The sequence below is a fragment of the Meles meles genome, chromosome 12 (genome assembly GCF_922984935.1).
Source record: "Meles meles chromosome 12, mMelMel3.1 paternal haplotype, whole genome shotgun sequence".
Lineage (NCBI taxonomy): Eukaryota > Metazoa > Chordata > Mammalia > Carnivora > Mustelidae > Meles > Meles meles.
In genome coordinates this window covers 79,310,507-79,333,239 of record NC_060077.1, presented here as the reverse complement: position 1 = coordinate 79,333,239, position 22,733 = coordinate 79,310,507, and the positions used below count along the sequence as shown (strand labels likewise).

Genomic DNA, 22,733 nt, shown 5'->3' with positions numbered 1-22,733 from the left:
CGAGAAAGTCCCGAGGGAAGGACATTACCCCCCCCCCCCCCCAGAACAGAGTTCACATCCCAGTCTCTCTGCTGATACAGCTGGAAACAGTCGTTTGGGGCCATCATTGCCGGGATGAACGTCCTCCCCGGAGGCCCTTCCTGGCAGGAGACTCAGGGAGGTGAGCGCAGGGGAGAGCGCGCACGCGTCCTCTCGGGCCTGGCTGGGGCCCGCGCCGGAGAGAGTGAGCAGACGGGCGCACGGCTGGCCCGGAGCAGGGGCTGCAGAAGTTCTGGAAGCCCGGAAGCCACGGGCTCAGATGCCAGGCTGAAAATCCAGTCCCCAAAGGACGGCTCGCAGCCTCGGCCCCGGCACAGCAGGCAAGCCTGTTGGCATCGTGCTTGGCACTTTTGGTCGTTTGCATTTGGTTTTTGTTGTTTTCTACCCCATTTCTGTTGACACACTAATAGCTCAAAGGACATGCAGACATCACCTGGTCGTACATACAAACACGAGAGCAGGCCTCTTTACCGAAAAACAATGAACAAGTAACAAAGGGAATAGGGGATCGGCCCACCCCTGGAGTGCTAGAGGCCTTCGGTTTTGGTGGGGGTGGGGTGGTTGTGCCGGTCAGAGTAGCTGTGGGCTCCCTCCCCACGGCCCTGCCCTGTGACAAAGCAGGCTGAGGGGGAAGGTCAGCCATGGGGAGCCACAGAGGTTCCTGAAAATCCCCGCGTGCTCACCGGCGTCAACAGTGTTAGCCAAAATGCATTTCAAAAACCAAGCACAGGAAAATAGACCATCGTTCCTGACGTCGTGTTCCGCTTCTCTCTGCCCTTTTGGATGGAGGGATGGATCCCACGCCTCCCCGGGCTGTCTCTCGGGCAGCCAAGTGGAGAATGAAGAAGTGACAGGAGAGGAAGAATGAGGACGGTTGTCCTCCGGCAGCGGTTCTCAAGAAACGCTGGAGCGGGAGAACATGGCGGATTTTCTCTGGTCCTTTGGTGACATGATTCTCCCACTGAGGCAGGAGGCGGAAAGAGGTGGAGTGACCGGCGGGTGGACGTGTGAAGGATCCTGGGGTTGCATCGCTGACTTATTAAAGTTCTCATGTGGGTGTTTACCGATCCAGAGGGACAGATGTGGGTCAGGGCTAGCTCATCAGGCCAGTGACCCTGACATTGCTCCAAGACGGTGGTGGGGGGGGGTCGCTCACCCTTCCACCCACCTCCGAGCTCCCCCGGGACACGGTTGCCCCCAGCCCATCTCCTGGCTGTCCTCCAGCCCCCAGCGCTGTGCTGGTCAGAGAGGAGGTCCTTCGGCCATGTCCCTGCAGCCCGCGTGGGGGTCCCCATCCGGGCTCCATCACTCACTTCCTTGGTGGCCTTGAGCAAGTCAGCCGCTGGGCGTGCGTTTACTCCTCTCCAGCGTGGACTTGATACGGGCACCTCCACTGAGTGAGGCAAAGGCCCGAGTGAGAGAAGCCAGTCCGGGGCCAGGCTCCCGGGAGATGCTGCCCAAACATCAGCCCTTAGTATCAGGAGTTCGAGTTCTGTCTTATTCGGCTTTGTAGCTCATCAAAGACCAAATATCTCCGGTATTTGATTGCTTGAATTTTTTTTTTTTTTTTTTTTTGTCCTAACTACTTCTCAGCTATGTACCGTACAGATTATTTTCAAAGTGATATTTGGGGGGGATCTTGAATGGCTTTGGTTCTGTTTCTGAACGTGGGCAGGAATGAATCCCTCTGGGGTCCTCACTAGGCTTCTGGATGCGCTGCAGGTTCCGAGCGGCCAAGGTGCGGGAGCGCAGTCAGAGATACACAGGATAGGACACCCCAGACTCCGGGTTGAAGTGTCCCTGGAAAGCTCGTATGGGCCGGATGGTCTGGAAAGTCTCTCCTATCTGCCTTGGCTTCCTTCCATGTTTTTCTCAGCGAAATCTTTCTGCAGATCTCTGCCTTTTCTTTGAGGTTCACTCTCTGTGCCCCAGGCTCTGTAAGTGAAAAGTCACAATAAAAACGTGGAGTGGGAACATTGTGAGTGCTCTTTTTTTTTTTTTTTTTTTTTTTTTTAAAGATTTTATTTATTTATTTGACAGAGAGAGATCACAAGTAGACAGAGAGGCAAGCAGAGAGAGAGAGAGAGAGAGAGAGAGGAGGAAGCAGGCTCCCTGCTGAGCAGAGAGCCCGATGAGGGACTCGATCCCAGGACCCTGGGATCATGACCTGAGCCGAAGGCAGCGGCTTAATCCACTGAGCCACCCAGGCGCCCCCATTGTGAGTGCTCTTAACTTCCTAACAGTTCACATTTAAAACAGTTAAGATGAGGGGCGTCAGGGTGGCTCAGTCTGTTAAGCATCTACCTCCAGCTCAGGTCCTGATCCGGGAGTCGTAGGATCAAGCCCTGGGTCAGGCTCCCTGCTCAGCGCGGAGTCTGCTTCTCTCTCTCCCCTTTTCTCCTCAGATGAGGAGGGGAAATCTGCTTTCTCTCTCAGATGAATAAATAAGTAAAATCTTCAAAAGAAAGAAAATGGTTAAGATGGTAAAGTTAATGTCAGACATATTTTACGACAATTAAAAAAAAATCACTAAAAAAAAAAAAAATCCCAAAAAAGTGGAGTAGGGGGGAACCAGGGGCCTTCATTCTTTTTTTTTTTTTAAGATTTTATTTATTCGACAGAGAAAGACACAGTGGGAGAAGGAACACAAGAGGGGGGAGGGGCAGAGAGAGAGGAAGAAGCAGGCGCCCGGCTGAGCAGACAGCCCAACGCGGGACCCGATCCCAGGACACTGGAATCATGACCTGAGCCCAAGGCAGAGGCTTAACCCACTGAGCCACCCAGGCGCCCCGAGGGCCTTCATTCTTGATGTGACAACCAGTTCCAGGAGGTTCATTCAAGTCCGGAGTAGCGACTTCCAAGTTGCCTTCCGTGAACAATCCTCCTCTCCCCTGGCTGCGTGGGGTGGGGCTGGGGTTCCGGGGCCCAGCTGGGACTGCGGGCTCTCTCGCGTCTGTACCCCAGCTCCTCCCAGGAGGGGCTGCAGGTCTGGATTTGTTGACTGGTCCTCAAGGCAGGGGCTCCCGCAGAGGGTTCCAGGGGCATGTGGCCACGCCCATGCCGGGAGGGGCGCGTCTGAGCATCTGTGCGCTTTTGTTGCCAGGGCTGTGGGGGCAAGAGGACAGGACGGAAGAACCCACCATCGGTAACTTAGGCTTGGCGAGCCTGGCTTTCAGCTACCACTGTGCGGACAGCCTCCTGCATTCCCGGGGTTGTCCAGCCTCCTGTCATCGTACTTAGCCACCAGCTGGGTTGGGGAGGCCCTGAGTGCACCTGGAAGCTCAGGGTTATACAAATGCAAAACCGCTTCCTCCTGGGTCTTCCCACAGCCGTTTGGGAAGGGCCCCGCGGGCTCCCAAACCAGCGGGCCCAGGACAAACCCAAGCCTGTGCTGCCCTCTGCTGGTCATCCCGGCCCATGGCATCCCCTGGGTCTCAACCAGAGAGAAGGGGCACTTGGGTGGTTCAGTGGGTTAAGTATCTGCCTTTGGCTCAGGTCAGGCACGATCCTAGGGTCCTGGGATGGAGCCCCACATTGGGCTCCCTGCTTGGTGGGGAGTCTGCTTCTCCCTCTACCACTTCCCTCTGCTCATGTTCTCTCTCTAATAAATAAATAAAACCTTAAAAAATAAAAGAACCAGAGGGAAACCAAGGCAAGGGCAGCCCCAGTGGGCAAGGGCAGGCCCATGAGGGCTATGGAAAGCTGCAGACCTGAAAGGTACCCTGTGGGCCCCTCATACAGGCTTTTATCTGGTCTTACGCCTGGGCTTCGGGCCCCAGCATGCCTCACTGGTCCCACTCACCCCGTGTGGATACAGGCTGGCGTTCGTCCTTGTAAGCCATTTCCAGCCCTGAGCTCTCTCCCCTTGGGGCTCAGCGAGCTTCCCCTGCCCCCTGCGGTGGGCTCTGGCTGCTAGCTTCCCTGGGGGTGCTGCGCCGGGATGTGCCCCTTCAGCAGCTTATCTGTCCACCATTGCCACCGGCTCCTATTTTCTTTCCAGAACAGAGTTCTAGGTGCTGTCCGACCCCATCTGGCAAGAGTCCCTCTCCCGCCTTCAGGCCGCTCTGCCCGACCCTGCAGTCAGCCTGAAGGAATATGTGACCGGTCATGCCCTGTCTGACTGCCTGCAAAGTCCGCAAGCTGTCCAGAGGGCCGTTCCAGAACAGCACGAAACACAAAGCCCTTCACCATCCAGTTCTGCCTTCCTTTCCTGTCTGGGCTTGACATCAGCGTCATCTCCTCCCTCGTCGTTCAAACAAGAGGCAGCTTAGTGTCTGCAGCACAGCGCGGATTCCTACAGCACCTCCGTTTGCGCTCTGACCTCGTTGTGACCCCTCGTGCCTCAGTGTCTGCATCTGTAAAATGGGGAGAATAGTAATAGTATGCCTCATAGAGCTTTTTTTTTTTTTTTTAAGATCTTATTTAATTACTTGAGAGAGAGAGAAGAAAGCAGGAGCAGGGAGACCGGCAGAGGCAGAGGGAGAAGCAGGCTTCCCACTGAGCAGGGAACCCCATGCAGGACCCGATCCCAGGACCCTGAGATCATGACCTGGGCTGAAGGCAGACGCTTAACAGACTGAGGTATCCAGGCATCCCTATTTATTTCCTTTTTAAAGACATTATTTATTTATTTGAGAGAGAGAGAGAGAGCGCGCATTGAGGGACAGAGGGAGAAGCATATGAGAATAATTCGTTAAAAAGAGAGACGTTGAGGGCGCCTGGGTGGCTCAGTGGGTTAAAGCCTCTGCCTTCGGCTCAGGTCATGATCCCAGGGTCCTGGGATCGAGCCCCGCATCGGGCTCTCTGCTCGGCGGGGAGCCTGCTTCCTCCTCTCTCTCTGCCTGCCTCTCTGCCTACTTGTGATTTCTGTCTGTCAAATAAATAAATAAAATCTTTAAAAAAAAAAAAGAGAGACGTTGATGATGTAGGAGAGAAGGGATACCCAAAGAAATGGAATTTGATGGGGGGGAAAAGGAGGCGGGACCCCGAGGATCTGTGGGGGGATTGGACGGGAGGAGGTCGTGCAGGGACCTGTGGGTGCAGATGTGGGTATGCTCCTGTGGGCTGCGGTGGCTTCCATTGTCTCCGGGAGGGCAGAGGCCAGGCTCCCAGCCAAGAGGGAGAGGGTGGCAGGAGGAAGGAGGGTCTGCTGAGGAAGAAAATATGTGTGGAAGGCTGCTGGGGTGGAGTTCCACCAGTTAAACAAAGGGAGGGCCAGTGGACAGGGGTGGGGTGGGGGGGTGGAGGAATGGGGGGTGGGAGGGGGGTGGTTGGAATTTGCGTGAGTCCTAGTAGCATGAACGGGAGCGAGTAAGTTAAGAGAGGCTGGAAATGAAGTTAGAGCCGCCCACTGCCCACCCAGGTGAGCACTATGGATTTGGCAAAATAGTTATTGTCGAGGGGACGGACACCCGAGGAGGTAAGCTGAACACAGAGTTTGGATCAGAACGGGGACAGTTTAAATTGCTTTCTGTGGTGACAGGTCGAGAGTAGCTCCGGGGAGGTGTGGGTCTGGTTTGCAGGAAATGGTCTCTGCTGATGAGTCAAGGAAAGGAGAGGAAATTTGCTGGGCGGGCCATCAACACGGGGCTGAATTTCCCGAGAAAGATGATGGGACACAGGACAGAGCTCAGGCTTCAGGACAAGTGCCAAAGTCTCCACCCTGTTTTTCAAGACGGGGTGGGGGCAAGAACACACTGTTTAAGAACTTTTTCTTACTTTGCAAGGATGTGGGTGGAGCTAGAGGGTATTATGTTGAGCGAAATAAGTCAATCAGAGAAAGACAACTATCATATGATCTCCCTGATATGAGGAGGTTGAGAGGCAGGGCAGAGAGTGTATGGGGTAGGGAAGGAAAAAATGAAACAAGATGGGATCTGGAGGGAGACGAACCATAAGAGACTTTTAATCTCACTAAACAACAGGGTTGCTGCGGGGTTGGGGAAGGTCTGTGCTATGGTGAGTGCTGTGAAGTGTGTAAGCCTGATGATTCACAGACCTGTACCCTTGGGGAAAATAATACGTTATATGTTAATAAAAATAATTTTAAAAAGAACGTTTTCTTACAGAAATATTTCTGCTTCGGTTTTGAGATTCCATGGTTCTCCCATTTCACCTGAGATAGCAAATCGTTCTGGGGCTGGAGGAGGCGCACTTCTCCTTCTGGCCAGGAGGGGGCACAGGAGCCCGCAGCCAAAGAGTGACTCTAGGGAAGGCTCTGGAAAACAAGGTGGATATGGCCCAGGGACCACCAGGCATCCTCTGCCATCAGTGTCCTTTCCAAGACAGGCTGGGGCTGGAGCCTCCGAAAGGTCGGTCCACTTGTGTAGTCATTTCCCAGCCAATTCATTTGCTCAGTGCCTTAAAACAACAGACCTTTATTGTCTCACAGTGCTGGAGGCCAGAAATTCGGAAGTAGTATGACTAGGCAGAAATTGAGGTCTCGGCAGGGCCGTGCTCCCTTGGAAGTTTCTAGGGGACAGTCCTGTCTTGCCACTTGAGCTTGCGGTCCTGCAGGTACCCCGGCTCCTGGTTGGTCCCCCCCACCCCGGCCTCCGCTGTGTGTCTTCTCTTGCAGCTCTTACAAAGACACCGAGCACTTGATTTAGGGTTTCCCAATCCAGGATGTTCTCATGTCCAGATCCTTAATTACACCTGCTAAGACCCTATCTGCAAATAGGGTCACAGTTACAGGTCCTGGGACTTAGAATGTAGAGATATCTTGTTTGGGGTCATCATTCAACCCACTCAACTAACTTTCTTTTTTATATGTTTATTTGACACAGAGAGAGAGAGAGAGCACAAGCAGGGGGAGCTGCAGAGGGAGAGGGAGAAGCGGGCTCCCCGCTGAGCAGGGAGCCCAACATGGGGCTGGATCCCAGGACTCTAGGATCATGACTGGAGTCAAAGTTAGATGCTTAATGGACTGAGCCACCCCGGCGCCCCATCCGACTATACCTTTCTGTTCTCTCTAGTCAAATAACCCAATGGGTGGCCCACGTTTTATTTTGGTGAAAGTGTAAGTAACAGTTACTGAGTTTTAACTATAGGCCTGCCCACGCTAAGGTCTTTACTGGGGCCCCTTATATAATGCTCACGAGTACTCCCGGGGCAGAGACTCCTGTCTGCACGCAGGAACGGGGAGGCTTTAAGATGTGGGTGAGCTGTGGGAGCGGAGCTTCCAGCCCAGGCCGCTGCCGCCTTAATCCCATGCCACCTCTCGTTCTTGGTGGGATCTCGTTTCTACCGAGAAGTTGCCTGCGATTAGAAGTTAGAAGAATTCCAGTAGCTAAAGAAATCGGAAGTCTTGGACCACAGTATAGAGGAAATAGGGGATGTACATTCTCTGCGTGAACACGAACTCTTGGAGCCTGTCAAGTGTCGCCACAGGTTACAGAGAATGGAGAAGCAAAACATCAGAAGCAGCCCAGATGCACCTTGGTGGCCAGCCTGACTTCCTGCTACCAGGTGCCCTGGGTCCCGGACCTCACCCGGCAGCAAGGGGACATGGCTTCGGAAAAGGCGCCCGCCAGCCCCGCAGGTGCCCGTGGAGCCGGTCTCCCAGCCCCGGGGAGCATGAGGGGCGCGCAGGTGGACCGGGTGGGCAGCGGGCAGCGGGCAGCCGGCCGCTCGAGCTCAGGAGCAAGCCGTGCGGGTGCAGGCTGTTGGGGCAAGGTTGCCGGGGAGCGCTTCGGCAGCCCCTCTGCCGCGGGCGGTGCCTGCTCCACAGGCTCCTGGGCCCTGGGCTTCAGCCGCTGCTGGTCCCCGTGGCCCTGGACTCAGATGCCGAGGACTTGCGGGAGCTCTGTGCGGTGAGTCCCCGGCTGCCTCTGCAAGTGCAGGGTTTCTTCGAAGCCCCCTCCCGGGAGTCCCAGGCATCTGAGGGTGACGTCGCACCCCCTCGGAGTGGCCGGCAGCACGAGCAGGAGGGACTGGGCCACGTACTCTGCACCGGATGGGAGACCCGCAGGGGTCGGTCCTGCCACAGCCCGCTGCCCTGCGCTCCCCACTCCGACTGCATTTTTTTCTTTCTTTCCTTCCTTCCTTCCTTCCTTTTTTTCTAAAAGATTTTATTTATTTATTTGACAGACAGATCACAAGTAGGCAGAGAGGCAGGGAGAGCGGGTTGGGGGGGCGGTGAGCAGGCTCCCTGCTGAGCAGAGAGCCCAATGCGGGGCTCGATCCCAGGACCCTGAGATCATGACCTGAGCCAAAGGCAGAGGTTTTAACCCACTGAGCCACCAAGGTGCCCTGCGACTGCATTTTTGAAGAGGCCCGGGAGCTTGGGCTCTAGGCTGGCTGGGGACCCCAGGCCCTGTGGCATCGTGTCAGAGAGCTTTCCTGCGGCGGGGGCCGAGAGGCATTTGAGAAGCCAGCTGCCCACCTGTGTCCTCTGCACCCCGAAGCTGACATCCCTTCTTCCCATCTCTCACCTGCAGGGCTGCCTATCCTGCTCCCTGGGACAGGACTTGGTGAGTAGTTAGTCTTCCTTGCCCGTCCTCGCCCGTCCTTGCTCGGTTACTTGGTGACGTTGCTCTCAGTCTCTGGACAGAGCCGATGCTGTGCCCTCACGGCCGCGGTGCCAGCAGCCCTCGGCCCTCTCAGCTGGCCGGCTTGGGCCCCCCTGCTGCACACATGCTCCCAGCAAGGGTCCAGGCCCTGAGCACGAGGGGAAGGGCAGTCCTGAGAGTCAGGCCATGACATGGAGACAGCATGGGGCAGACCTGAAATGTGTCAAGTCAGCTGACGTCGCTAGAAAGGCTCCAAGGCCGGGAGAGTGGGTCTGCGAGCGACCAAATGTATTAACTCCTGCTAAGGAAACACCTGTCAGGAAAGGCGTTGGCGGCAGACCTTGGCCCCGCCCTCCCGGTGCGGCGCCGGACAGAGGCACTCTTGGCCTGGCAGCATTCCGGGCTCGCTGGCAGGGTTGGCGCAGGAGATGGATGTTTGGGACATCTCAGCCTGGTGTCCTCAACCACGGGATTCAATGGGGGGCCTCCTCTTGCTCATACTTACAGGAATGCCTTCGACTGTAATTCAGCCTTCTGCCTGCAGGTGTTGCGAGGGAAGGCAGGGCTGAGGATGCTGACCCCAGAGTAGCCCCTCCCCCCCTCTCTCCCAACAAGCACACTTTGTCCTGCTGGTAGGAATGCCGCCGCGTGCCTCCAAATCATAGATGTCCCTGGGCCACAAATAGGTCAGGTGACATCAAAGTGTAAAATCAGATTTTAGGAAACTTAAGACCTATTTAGCAATAATGGATTCAAATGGGAAAGTATCAGATGGCATCTTGCGTTATTAATAACACCTACCAAGAAGCCGCATCTTGAATGACAAAGCAGATTTGAGGGCCAAGTTTTGTGCTGTTTGCCAAGACTGCTGGTCAGTATGGGCAGACCCCAGAGATGTCGTGGGTTTGGTTCCGGGCTACTGCAAAAAAGTGATTATTGTAATAATGTGAGTCAAATGAGCTTTTGGTTCCCTAGAGCACATAAAAGTTTGTATGTCAACTTATGTTTATGCTGTAATCTATTAAGTTATGTCTATACTGTAATCTATTATGTATGCAATGGCATAATGTCTGGAAAATGTACATACCTTTATTAAAAATGCTTTATTAAAAGTGCTTTATTGGGGTGCCATCCAGGCACCCCAATAAAGCATTTTTAATAAAAAACTATAAAAAGAAATTTTAATAATATCAATAATTTTAATAATTATTTATATTTCATAATCATTTATACTTATATAATTATTTATATATTATAAATTATAAATAATTATATAATTATTACAAATAATAATTCAATAAAATATTAAATAATTAATATTATTAACAATAATTTAAAATAAAAATTTAAAATAAAAACTATAAAATAAATTTTTCAATTAGCAATAATCGCGCCTCGGATGAACCTCATGGGCTACGATACTGCCACTGCGCAAAGCTTATAAAATAAATTTTTAAATAAAATCTAAAAAGTTGGTTAAGCCTTCCAACTCTTGGTTTTGGCCTAGGTTGTCATCTCATGGATCATGGATTGAGCCCCAAGTTCAGGTCTGAAATTCTCTCCCTCTGCCCCTCCCCCTGCTCGTGCTCTCTCAACAAATAAATTGTAATAGCTACTTTATTGTTAAAAAATGTTAAAGATCACCTGATCTTTAAAAGATCTTTAAAGATCAGTAAATCGTAGTCACTGAGCACAAATCACCATGACAAGTATAATAATGGAAAAGTTTGAAATACTGCAAAAATGACCAAAATATGACACAGAGACATGAACTGAGCAAATGCTGTTGGAAAATGTTCCCTTGCTCCATGCAAGGTTTGCACAAACCTCTAATTTGTATGAAACCCAGTGTCTGCGATGCACAGTGGGAGGGGCACGACGAAACCAGGTCTGCCTGCACCTGCTCAGAAGGCCTTTCCTCGTCACCCGTAGGTCAGACGGGCCTACTGAGCTCCTCCCTTGGACGGGAGGCTAGAAGCCCTCAGCACAGTGGGATTTTTTTCTTCCTCTTCTTTCTCAGCACTGAGGCTGCCCAAAGTCGCCCAGCTGGGATGGGGAACGGCTGTGTGTGAGGGGAGGGTCCCCAAGCAATGGTGAGGTCAAGTGAGAGGAAAGGAGATCCACTGCTCTTCACTGGGAAACTTTTTGGGCAAGCCGAAGGTAACTCGGAAAGGCAGCGTGTAAGCAGATAAAGGTAGAGATGCCCTGGAGGAAACAGGTGGGGTGTCTCAGTCCCAATCGCCAGAGAGAAGATTTTTTTTTTTTAAAGAGAGCATGCAGAAGTTGTTGGCAGGGGGTGGGGGGGTAAGGCAGCAGGAGAGAATCTTAAGTAGGCTCCACGCCCAGCACAGAGCCTGACATGGGGCTCAGTTTCATGACCTTGAGATCATGACCTGAGCTGAAGCGAAGAGTCAGATGCTTAACCGACTGAGCCACCCAGGTGCCCCCCCCCCCCCAAGAGAAGCTATTCTGAACAGTTTGAAGACTGAACTCAGGTGTGAGGTCAGCTGTTCCAACAGAAAATTGGGAGGGGAGAGAGAGCTACTCACCCAAGCTGGGCTACAGGATAGGGGACTCCAAGGTCAGCTAACAGTGTCAGAACCCTAGTCTGGCAGCAAGGAGAATACGTGTACATGGGAGAAATATAGTATAAAAATGATCAGTCTTCAGGGAAGACACTCAGTCTTTGCAATAATGAACGTTCTACACAAAGATGAAAGTGGTAAAACTAAAGCTTGTATGAAAATACTTTTAAAAATATATGCTTTAACACCATCTGTTAGAACTCTCCTGAGCATCATACAGCAACATTACTAATTTTTTGGTCAACTCCTTTAAATATGTTCGAAATGTGATCTGTGACTGTCATCTTTAGAGATGGTAGGTTATTTTCTCCTTTAAGAATAATGTTTCATGATGAAAAGAAATTAAAAAAAAAGTGAAAGAAAAAAGAATCATGTTTCAGTGTTTAAAAATATTTTTCGTACACTTAGAAGAATGAAGTATTAAGCCCACACTGTTAACACATGTCATGAAGAATTACTGTTTGGGGGCACCTGGGTGGCTCAGTGGGCTCAGCAGCCAACTCTGCATTTTGGCTCAGGTTACAACTTCAGGGTCCTGGAATCAAGCCCCGAGTTGGGCTCCGTGCTCAGTGGGACGTCTGCTCAGGATTCACCCTCTCTTGCTGCTGCTCCCCCCACCCAACTCCCCATGCACACACTTTCTCTCAAATAAATAAACAAATTTAAAAAAAAAAAATCACGGTTGGCTCTTTTTCTGGTGAGCTGGGAAAACAGCAAGTTTAAGTTACCAAATCAAGACGCCATTCGTTCTGTTTCCAGAGTAGGGTGGTTTCTTGCACACTTCAAAGACTTGTATCTCTTAGATAGAATATCTGATGCTCCATCAAATACGGACATTTAATGTCATGCCACTTCTGCACTGACTGAGCATCTAGGACAATAATGACTGTGTATCTCTTCGTCATTGGGTAAGCAGCAGCAGCACTGGGGAATCGTCATGGGCTCGGGTCTGGGTTTGAGCTATCTTGCTTCTGCCGCTTGTCAGCTATCCAGGGTGAATTCACATCTTGATTTAGCCTAACAGTTTCTTCATCTGTAAGTTGCAAGGCTGCTGAGAGTTAAATGCGGCTGTGTGTAAAATGATTGTACGTAGCATGTTGAATGTGAAACACTCCACCCCAAAAGCTTGCTCTCCTTCCTTTGCATAAACGTGTGGATCTGAGGCTCCTATGTATTCATTCGATAATGTTGATGAACAACTTGCTCTGCAACATAATGGATACAAGCTGCCTTTAAAAAGTTTGGAGAAAAAAAATGAAAAAATCAGTTTGGGGATGAAATCGTGAATAGAAAAGGGAATAGTTTTCCCACAGTGTTATTTCTTGCAATATATGAAAAGTAATCCAGGGGCGCCTGGGTGGCTCAGTGGGTTAAGCCGCTGCCTTCGGCTCAGGTCATGATCTCAGGGTCCTGGGATCGAGCCCCGCATCTGGCTCTCCGCTGAGCGGGGAGCCTGCTTCCTCCTCTCTCTGCCTGCCTCTCTGACTACTTGTGATCTCTCTCTCTGTCAAAAAAAAAAAAAAAAAAAAAAAAAAGTAATCCAAAATTATTTTCAACTATGGGATTAGCTTTAAAAATCACTTACAGATGTTCACCTCCAGCCATGATGTAATGATAGGACTGGATTCACTCTCCCACCTTAAACAACCAGAAAGCCACACACAAAGTATGAAACAGTTTTTAGATATTGGACAAAGATCAGAGGTCACAATCTGTGAGAGAAGGGAAAGATAAGGGAGGATTGTGGTTCCCAGTGTTTGGGCTGCAGCAGAGGGAGGTTCTGGAATCCTGTCCCAACTGGACAGTTGTATTGTGGTTATGTAGGAGAATGTTCCTGTTTTTAGGAAGTACACACTTAATTGTTTATTTAGGAGCAAAAAGTTAACCCTTTTGAATAGCTCAGGAAAAATATCATTTGTAGATGTGTGTAGAAGGTATACATACAAACAGATATATATACATTTATGAGACAGAATGATAAAACATGTAAAAATGTTCACATAGGGAAGCAGGGTGAAGGGAATATGGGAATTCTTTGTACTGGTTTTGAAATTTTTCTCTAAGTTTGGAATGTTTCAAAATTTTAAAAAATAGTCAAAGCCTGGTGCTTCTTAATTCTTAAGTTCTTAATTCTTAAATTCTTAATGTAGAACTACTCAGCCAACCATTTCTACTACTTAAATGCTGTTCCACAAACCCAACCATGATGCAAAAAACTGGGAATTACTTCAGATTTGTGGTAGGTACTTCAGACTTAGCTACTCTGTAACAGGTAGAATAAAAGTATCGCAGTTTACATGTCTGTATCTATATTCGCAAATTACAGAACAGCTGTTTCCTAGATAAAAACTGGGAAATCCAGGGAAGCAAAGACAAATAATTCCCGCAGAGAAACACTGCTAATCAGTGGTCTTTGTGTGTAGACATAATGTGCTAGTAACTGGTGACAATTCGATTTCCCTGCTTTTTGAAAAGTTTGAAAGTTTTTGAAAATGAATGTTCATTTTGGGGTGAACATTGACTTGAAACTTATTTTTAAACATTTCTTCATTTTTCTTTTTTTTTTTTTTTTTTAAATAAGCTATCCACCCGACACGGGGCTTGAATTCATGACCCCAAGATCAAGAGTTCCCTGTTCCACCCACCCAGCCACCCCAACTGCAACTTACTTTAGAAGGCGATGCTACTTTGCCAATACTATCCAGAGTACTTTGTAGAAGCATCTTAGTAACACATAATACATACCATACTGTGTGCGTACTGACTGGTACGGTTCTGAAAAGGCCGGATTTGAAGGATGAGACCCTTTTCAGAGAGCAGGCTCTTCAGAGGACTTACCATCTTGGTACTGGCAGCCCTGCAGAGTATTGGAAGCCTTCTGATGTTACATCCTTGTCCCCATCGTGCAGATAAGGAAACAGAGGCACAGAGCTGCAGGGCACACTTCAAGCCACCCTGCTGCTGGGTGCTGGGACGAGCGGACTCCTCCTCTTTAACACCACACTTCGTGTCTGATGCCGAAATATTTTTAATGCTGTCAAATTGTAAAAAAATTTAAATACATTTACGCAGGCATTCTCATGTTCTGAGTATCTTTTTCTTCACTAATTCATCTTTTATCAGTATGAGAAATAGGTCTTATAATTCAAGGGAAAGTATTAAAAATACATAGTTTACTTAGGCCTGGGTAAAACTCATAATGTCAAAATAGAAACAGGTTGAAATTGCACAAAAGTAATGTATACATTAAAACAATTATTTATTAAAAATTATTTGTTTGAGGGGTGCCTGGGTGGCTCAGTGGGTTAAAGCCTCTGCCTTCGGCTCCGGTCATGATCCCAGGGTCCTGGGATCGAGCCCCACATCGGGCTCTCTGCTCTGCAGGGAGCCTGCTTCCTCCTCTCTCTCTGCCTGCCTCTCTGCCTAGTTGTGATTTCTCTCTGTCAAATAAATAAAATATAAAAAAAAATTATTTGTTTGAAAATAGAGTCCGTGCACGAGCAGGAGGGACAGAGAGAGAGAGAGAGGGAGAGAGGACCTCAAGCTGACTCCACACTGAGTGCACAACCCAGTGCAGGTTTTGATCTCAAGACCCTCAGATCACAACTTGACCCAAAACCAAGGGTCGGATGCTTAACCGACTGGTCGGACACCCAGGTGTCCCTAAAAGTAATGTGTAAATTCTGAGTGTTTGGCATCAGTGAACAGTGAAAAGCAATGATAGTATATAAATACTAGGGGAGGGGTGCCTGGGTGGCTCCGTAGGTTAGGTGTCTCTCTGCCTTCGGCTCAGGTTCATCCCAAGGTCCTGGGATCAAGCCCCACCATTGAGGAGTCTGCTTCGCCCTCTCCCTCTGCCCCACCTCCTCCATCCCTGGTCATGCTCTCACTCTCTTTCTCAAATAAATTTTAAAAATCTCTAAAAAAATTAAGTACTAGGGGAATATTCAAATAAGAGGAAACAATTTAAAATTGATGAGGTCTTTTGTTTAAAAACCTCAGATCTAATCCTTATATTAAACTTGTGCCAATCTATGTATCAATGTATCAATTATCTGAGCTGTGGCTACACGATTGGATTTCCGGACTCTTAACAATTTTGACTACCAAAGAGACCACCTTATGGTTGCTTTTGTGTGCAAGTAAGGGCTACAAAAGGTAACAAACACTGGGGGAAAAAGGAAAGGTCTGTTGTCCCTTTTCCATGTTGGTATCCTTCAAAGACTTTCTCAAGGCTATAATTTATTTGACCTGTTCACCTTCAGATGGATACCATGTTCATGTTTTCTATTTGATGACCCATGTGTTGATTTCACTTTTTTGAATTAGAAATCATGTAACTTGTAATTGCTAACTTTAGAATTTTTTGTTACTTTCCAGAAAATAACCCCCTTCCCCAGAAACTTGTATTAGCTTTGGATTTAGGTGAGACTTTACTACCCTAATATCTTCCTCCCACTGTAATTGGTATCAGTGGGTTACTCTTCCAAAATGCTACTGATGTATAAAATCCTCTGCTAATGTTTTTAAAGCAACTCGTGTAAGAAGTCAACTCAAATAAAAACATGGCTGAAGAGACCAAAAAAATACACAATTGTTATTTTATTTTTAATATTTTTTTTAAAGATTTTATTTATTTATTTGACAGAGAGATCACAAGTAGGCAGAGAGGCAGGCAGAGAGAGAGGAGGAAGCAGGCTCCCTGCGGAGCAGAGAGCCCGATGCGGGGCTCGATCCCAGCACCCCGGGATCATGACCTGAGCTGAAGGCAGAGGCTTTAACCCGCTGAGCCACCCAGGCGCCCTATTTTTAATATTTTTTGACACAATAGTTATTTAAAAAAATTTTAAAATTATAAATACACGCTTTTAAAAACTCAAATATACAGAATGAACCGCTGCGTAGTTGAATATGGAAGCAAGCTGTATGTCCGCTGCTCTGCGACCACACGGGGCTAGAGGCTGGCACGCCCCGAGCACACACCTAGAACATGTTCATCCTCACAGACGGCCCGTTGGACAGTTCACTGGTTACTGGTCTATAGTAACCATAATTCAACACTAGTATATAAATTGCTTATTATTAGACAAGTTCTGTATACACCCTGGATACAAGTACCTTATCAGACACAATTTTCAAAAACTTTCTCCTGTTCCGTAGGTTTTCTTTTCACTTTCTTGACAGTGTTCTTTAAAACATGAAAGTTCATTTGGAGGAAGTGCCAATTTCTCTTTTTCCTCGTTGCTTGTGCATTTGGTGTTGTATACAAGAAACCATTGCTTAGTCCAAGGTCACAAAGATTTGCCTGTATGTTTTTTGCCAGTTTCACAGCTTTGGCTCTTATATTTATTTAGGTATATGCTCCATCTTGGGTTGAAATTTGTATATGGCGTAAAGAGGGGGGATCCTTTAGCACGTGGCTATCTAGCTGTCCTAGGACTATTGGTTGAAGAGATTACTCTTTCTTATTGAATGCTTTGGCACTCTTGTCAAAAAGCAATCGATCATAAACATCATAAGCTTATTTCTGGATTCTCAGTTATATTTTATATGCCCTCAATCCATGTTTATCTTTAGGCCAGTATCACACAGTCTCGGTTACTGTAGCTCTGAGGTTAAGTTTTGAAATTTTTTAAGTGTGAGTCTTCCAACTTTGTTCTTTCTCACGATTGTTTTGGCTTTTGTCTTTTGCATGTGAATGTTATCAGTTTGTCAGTTTTTGCAAATGAGCCAGCTGGGATTTTGACAGGAACTATAGCAACTCTGTGAAGCAATTTGGGGAGCATTTGCATCTTAACAATGTAAAGTCTTCCAATCCATGAACAACGTATTTCCATATATTTAGGTCTTCTTTAATTTCAACAGTGTTGCATAGTTTTTATTCATCTTGATGCTACTGCAAATAGAATTTAAAGAAAATCTCAATTTCAGAATTCACTGCTGACATTGAGATAAAGCTGATCTCTGTATATTGATCTCGTATCTATCCTCTAGCCTGGTGAATTCATTTATTAGTTTTTAAATGAATTTCTTAGAATTATAAGATTATGCCATCTGTACATACACAGTTTTACTTCTTTTCCAGTATGATTGACTTTTCTTTCTTTTTCTTGCCGAATTCCCTGGCTAGAACCTCATGTACAAGGTTGACTAGAAGGGATGAGAGTGAACATTCTTGTCTTATTCCTGATTTTGGGGGGAGGACATTCAGAATTTAGTCTGTTGCCAATAATGATGTCAGGTGTGGGTTTTTTGTAGATGCTGTTTATCATATTGAGGAATTTCCATTTTATTCCTAGTTTATTGTTTTTATCATGAAAGGTGCTCAATTTTATCAAATGTTCTTTCTCCAACTGTTAAAACAATGAAGTCAATGTAGTAATTTAGTGCTTTATGAACATGGAACAGTTGATCTTTGTTATTTATGAGTCTGTTTGTAAATTTATCAATTTATTTGTAAAATCTGTTTGTAATCCCCAATCAAAACTGTCAGCATTTTTATGATCATTCATAGATATGTGCAGACCCATGAATTTCCTGATACACATGTTTTCAGCAGAGGTGAACAAGGAAGTGCTCTGCCTCTATTTCACTGCCCACCCCAGACATGACCAGAAGATGAGGGGGTGGGGGCAGGGCTGTGGAAGCTTTGGCTCTGGGGCCAGTTGGACAGGTATGAATCCCAACTCTGGCAGTTATTAGTGGGGTGGCCTTAGGAAGGTCACTTAATATTTTTGAACCTCATTTTCTCTTTTTTCATCATCTCTCCATGTGCTTTCATGACCTTAACAAGAAACTTCGGCCTGTTCTGCATAAGATTTATATACAAACGTCTTAATTGACACTTGCAGTAAAGTCCTATAATCACAAATTAAAGTTTGTACATTTCTAGATTATATACAGACATCTATATTTACATATTATCTTTAAATCTACCTACAAACATAACACCTGTCTCAGAAGCTGTCAGAAAGGAAGTGTATAGAGGAATAAACACTGGAACAGAAATCTGGAGGTCTCAGCGCTGGGCCAGCACTCATGTAAACAAGATGACGCAATCTGTTTCTCCCAGTGATGAAACTAGGTTAAGCCTGATGATCACCAATGTTTTTTTTCCCCCCGATTCCCAAAACACAATGATTTACTCTACAATGCCATTCCTATTGTTCTTACTTCAGTGCTCAAAATGAAAATATTTTTGTTACAAACACATAAACATATACATAACCACTCTTCATTCTTACGAAACAAGTCAACCAATTCACCAACTCTTAAAAGAGAATGAAGAGGAAGTCCGACGGTCAATAATGTAACTCCAACACTTCAAAGTCCTGGGTGTGCCATGAAATACTGTCACAGATCCTCTCTCTCTACAGATCCATGTCTGCTTTTCTATGACGCCTCTCTTCGCGTCAGTACGGTTGCACGGGAGGTGTATAGTAGTTATGATAACTTCCAAAAACAAGGAGGTCAGTTTTCAGAAATTCGGAGCCCCTCAGAGAGACTGAATGGCATGTCATCAGTTGTCTCCACTGGCACGTTGCTCCTCCCGAACTGGCATGGATAATGGTGGGTGTGGTGACTTGAAATAAATGCATCTGCCATCCGGCTGCAGCGACAGTCATCTGATGGCAAGACGTTACTGGAGTTACCAAGGTGCGAATGGTAAACACCGGGGAATGAGTCCTGAGACGAAGGGTAATGGCTGGTTCCCGCTGAGGTGGATGCCGCGGTCTGGTAAGGGCCGTTACACATAATACACGTTTGGAAGCAAGTTTTCCTGCCCAAACCTCGGTGAATGTCCAGTTTGGCAATGAGGGGTTTGCCCACATTCACCTCCTGCTTCTCCTCGACGGTATCTTCCAAACCTGAGTACTGATATGACAGGCAGACTGTGAAGACCAGATGTTCCTGAAAAAGAGAAGAATTATTTTTATCAACTGTGAAAGCGTACCCATCTTAGAGTATTACTGACATATACAAATACACACGTGATCACACAACAGCCACTCTCACTCCCCTTTCCCAGGTTCCAAATCCTCAAGGCTTGTTTACACCTTCTCTGCATTAAAAAAAGCCAGCTAAAATCACCTTCCCTTTCCCTCAGTCAGTACTTTGAACTGGTAGAATTCTAGTTCTTGCTACTGGCAGTTACCAGAATCATGTGATTCTGGACTGTATTTCGGATGAACAGTTTAAAGGCATTTTCTAAGCAGTGGGGCTTAGAAAACTTACCCTGCCCTATTAGTGGAGATAGAGAATGATCCTTTTTTTTTTTTTTTAAGATTTTTATTTATTTGACAGAGAGAGACACACAGTGAGAGAGGGAACACAAGCAGGGGGAGTGGGAGAGGGAGAAGTAGGCTTCCTGCTTGGCAGGATGCGAGGCTCGATCCCAGGACCCTGGCATCATGACCTGAGCTGAAGGCAAATGCTTAACGACTGAGCCATCCAGGTGCCCCTGGAGAATGATCCTTTAATGAAAAAAGCTGGCTTTACACCTAGGCTAAAAGTCTGGCTGTTTTAAAAAACATGAAATAATAATCCACAGGCCGGGGTGGAGAAGCATAACCAAATTAGATTATAGGGTTTTTTCAAAGACAAGGGAGACTATAGGTAGCTTAGCTATGAACAGGGTGATAATTGTCTTTTGTTCCTTTACTAGGAAATGATCATTTGAAGATGCAAAGGGATTTAAAAGCACACTATGCTCTGATCTCTTAACTTTTCAACTGCGGAGAGTAATCACGTATCCTCTCACACAAAAATCCACAGGCCATCACCAGGGACAGAACAGAATATGACAAGGGTCACTGGAAGACTCACTGTGTAACGCGTCTCTGCACCTCAATTTAATACCCAATAAAGCAGCTTATCTATAAACTAACACAACTGCTACGTGCCACAATGAATTTTCACTTCCACAAAGTCAGTAGTTAATAAACAGGAAAAGGAATAACCTTTAATTTTTGCAGCGAGCTGAGCCTGGTGTAGAGGCAATGCTTGGGAAGATCCTTGGACACTAAGTAGCTGCCCGTTTCTTCAGGTGTCCCTTTATTTGCATCTTTGGGATCAATATCTAAGTCCTGTGAAAATCAGCGGACATTATTAATGAAATCAGTTGAAATCACAACATTGTCTCTGACAGTAAACTATCTTTTTTTTTAAAGCTTTTATTTATTTATTTCAGAGAGAGAGAGAAAGGCGGGGGGAAGGGCAGAGAGAGGCAGAAGCAGATCCCCTCTGAGTGGGGAGCCTGTTGCGGGGCTCAATCCCAGGACCCTGGGATCATGACCTGAGCCAAAGGCAGATGCTCCACTGCGAAGCCTCCATAGGCGTCCCTATGGCAGTAAAATATCTTTTTTTTTTTTTAAAGATTTTATTTATTTATTTGACAGACAGAGATCTCAAGTAGGCAGAGAGGCAGGCAGAGAGAGAGGAGGAAGCAAGCTCCCTGCTGAGCAGAGAGCCAAATGTGGGATTTGATTCCAGGACCCTGAGATCATGACCTGAGCCGAAGGCAGATGCTTAACCTACTGAGCCACCCGGGCGTCCCTATATTGTGCTATTTTGAATAAAGAAGAAAGGGGGTTCTTACAAGAGGAAAATCGGTGACATAGGCATCGCACATCAGGACATCAGGCGGCTTGTGGACTATGCTTGTGTAGATTATCATGACATTGGAGAATTCAGCGGCAAACCCTAACTGAATCTGAACGCCGCACTGAAATTTAAGACACATACTTTCCGGGAGTTCTGAAAAAGAACAGAAAGAACAACTCACAAATAATCCCTTGAGGAGCCCTTTGGTAAGTTTTTTGTTCAGCAACAGACAATTGTTCTTTATGGGGCAAAATACACGGAGAGCTTTTGCTTTCACTTAAAAATGTTCTAGACTAATACCTTATTCAAAGATACAAAAACACCCAGACACGCACTTACAGAAAGAAACAAAAACAAAAACCCGTGTTTTGCTGATCAAGCAAATAAAAATCTTTCATTTACTATTCGCTTACAGTTCTTGTCCCTCTGCATATGTCATTTTTAAAAAAGATTTTATTTTTTTGACAGAGAGACACAGAGAGAGAGAGGGAACACAAGAAAGGGAGTGGAAGAGGGAGAAGCAGACTTCCTGCAGAGTGGGGAGCCCAATGCAGGGCTTGATCCAAGGAGCCTGGATTCATTACCTGAGTGGAAGGTAGACGCTTAATGACTAAGCCACCCAGGCATCCCTGCATATGTAATTTTTATAGTAGTAATCAAAAGTATCCACAGAATTGTAGAAAAATTTTCACTGTTGCCCCAATCTTCGTTGAAAATAGTTTTTAGGGGCTCCTGCGTGGCTCAGTGGGTTAAGCCTCTGCCTTTGGTTTAGGTCATAATCTTAGGGTCCTTGGATTGAGCCCCGCATTGGGCTCTCTGCTCAGCGGGCAGCCTGCTTCCCCCCACCTCTGCCTGCCTCTCTACCTATTTGTGATCTCCCTCTGTCAAATAAGTAAATAAAAATATCTTAAAAAATAAAAAATAGTTTTTAATAAAGCATAATGTCACTGAATATTTGTTACTGTGAACAAATCCAGTACTCTTGAATACCCATAATATTTCTGGGTTTTATTATTTTTCTATCATAGTCAATATTTCTTATATATATGTACTTAATGCTTTAGGATTATTAGATATAGCTGCTTGATGGTTTCTCATACGTGATACTCTCATTTACATATATTTACATAAATTTCACCATACATTTCCAAAATGAAGTAATATTAATTTTCAAAGTGTTTACCTAGTTGACGGGATTAAAAAGTAAAAACTACTCTATCATAGTTCTAATTTTATTTTCTATAATTACTACTTAAGCTTATTATTTTCCATATTTGTTTCTTAATTATTAATATATTCTCAAATTGTGTAGGCTAAATTTGCATCCTTTGATGATTAATTGAGGGAGTCTTAATGTTTCTCCTTTTACCATTTTGCATGAGCTCTTTAACATAAAAAATATCAAATCTGTTACAAAAAAAAAAAAAAAAAAAAGTGCTGTCTTTCCAGACAAACTACATCTCAAGAGCCTGTTTGCCTTGGTAAGGAGGTATTTACCTATATCTAAAAGACAAGAAATCAGTATTATTTTAAGACCACAATCTTTTCATTATGTTGTAAATATTTAGGACAAGAACTCTGGTGTAAATGTGGTTCTGTTCTGAGTATCACCCATTCACTCCCTCACTCAACAACTACTTTACTGAACACATACTATGTACCAGGCATGGTTCAAAGTAATCAGCAAACAGAGAAAAATATTGGACCAGCCCACGTATAAAATTTCTTTCTTTTTTTAAAATTTGAAGATCTAATTGACTTTATTAGGCAATTCATGAATCGGGCAGCAGCTTGTCCACCAAGTAAAGAGAGGCTCCCTTCATTTCATTTCATAAAAGTTTTTTTACTGTTGATCCTTATCACCATGATTTTGTTATTGTTGTTGTTTAGAGCTTTTTTAAAGGAAAAGAATCAATTTTAATTACTTATTCAATTATCTGGAAAGCCAAGACAATATATTTACAACATTTTATATTTTAAAGTGCTTTAACATGTT

At 46.2% G+C, this 22,733-nt stretch overlaps 1 protein-coding gene and 1 pseudogene across 2 annotated transcripts in view; both read right to left on the bottom strand.

The window, feature by feature from the left end:
- Positions 1-9,859: 9,859 nt before the first annotated feature.
- LOC123954727 lies at positions 9,860-9,988 on the bottom strand (annotated as a pseudogene).
- A 5,969-nt stretch (positions 9,989-15,957) lies between these two features.
- MALT1 (MALT1 paracaspase) overlaps positions 15,958-22,733 on the bottom strand; it is a 60,595-nt gene continuing 53,819 nt past the window's right edge. For both annotated transcript variants that reach the window (XM_046025184.1, XM_046025185.1), the window contains 3 exons: positions 20,733-20,890; positions 20,095-20,220; positions 15,958-19,045 (listed from right to left, as the gene is read on the bottom strand). In XM_046025184.1, the coding sequence (XP_045881140.1) occupies positions 18,605-19,045; positions 20,095-20,220; positions 20,733-20,890 (725 nt within the window). In that variant the 3' untranslated portion in view covers positions 15,958-18,604. The remainder of the gene's footprint in view (positions 19,046-20,094; positions 20,221-20,732; positions 20,891-22,733) is intronic.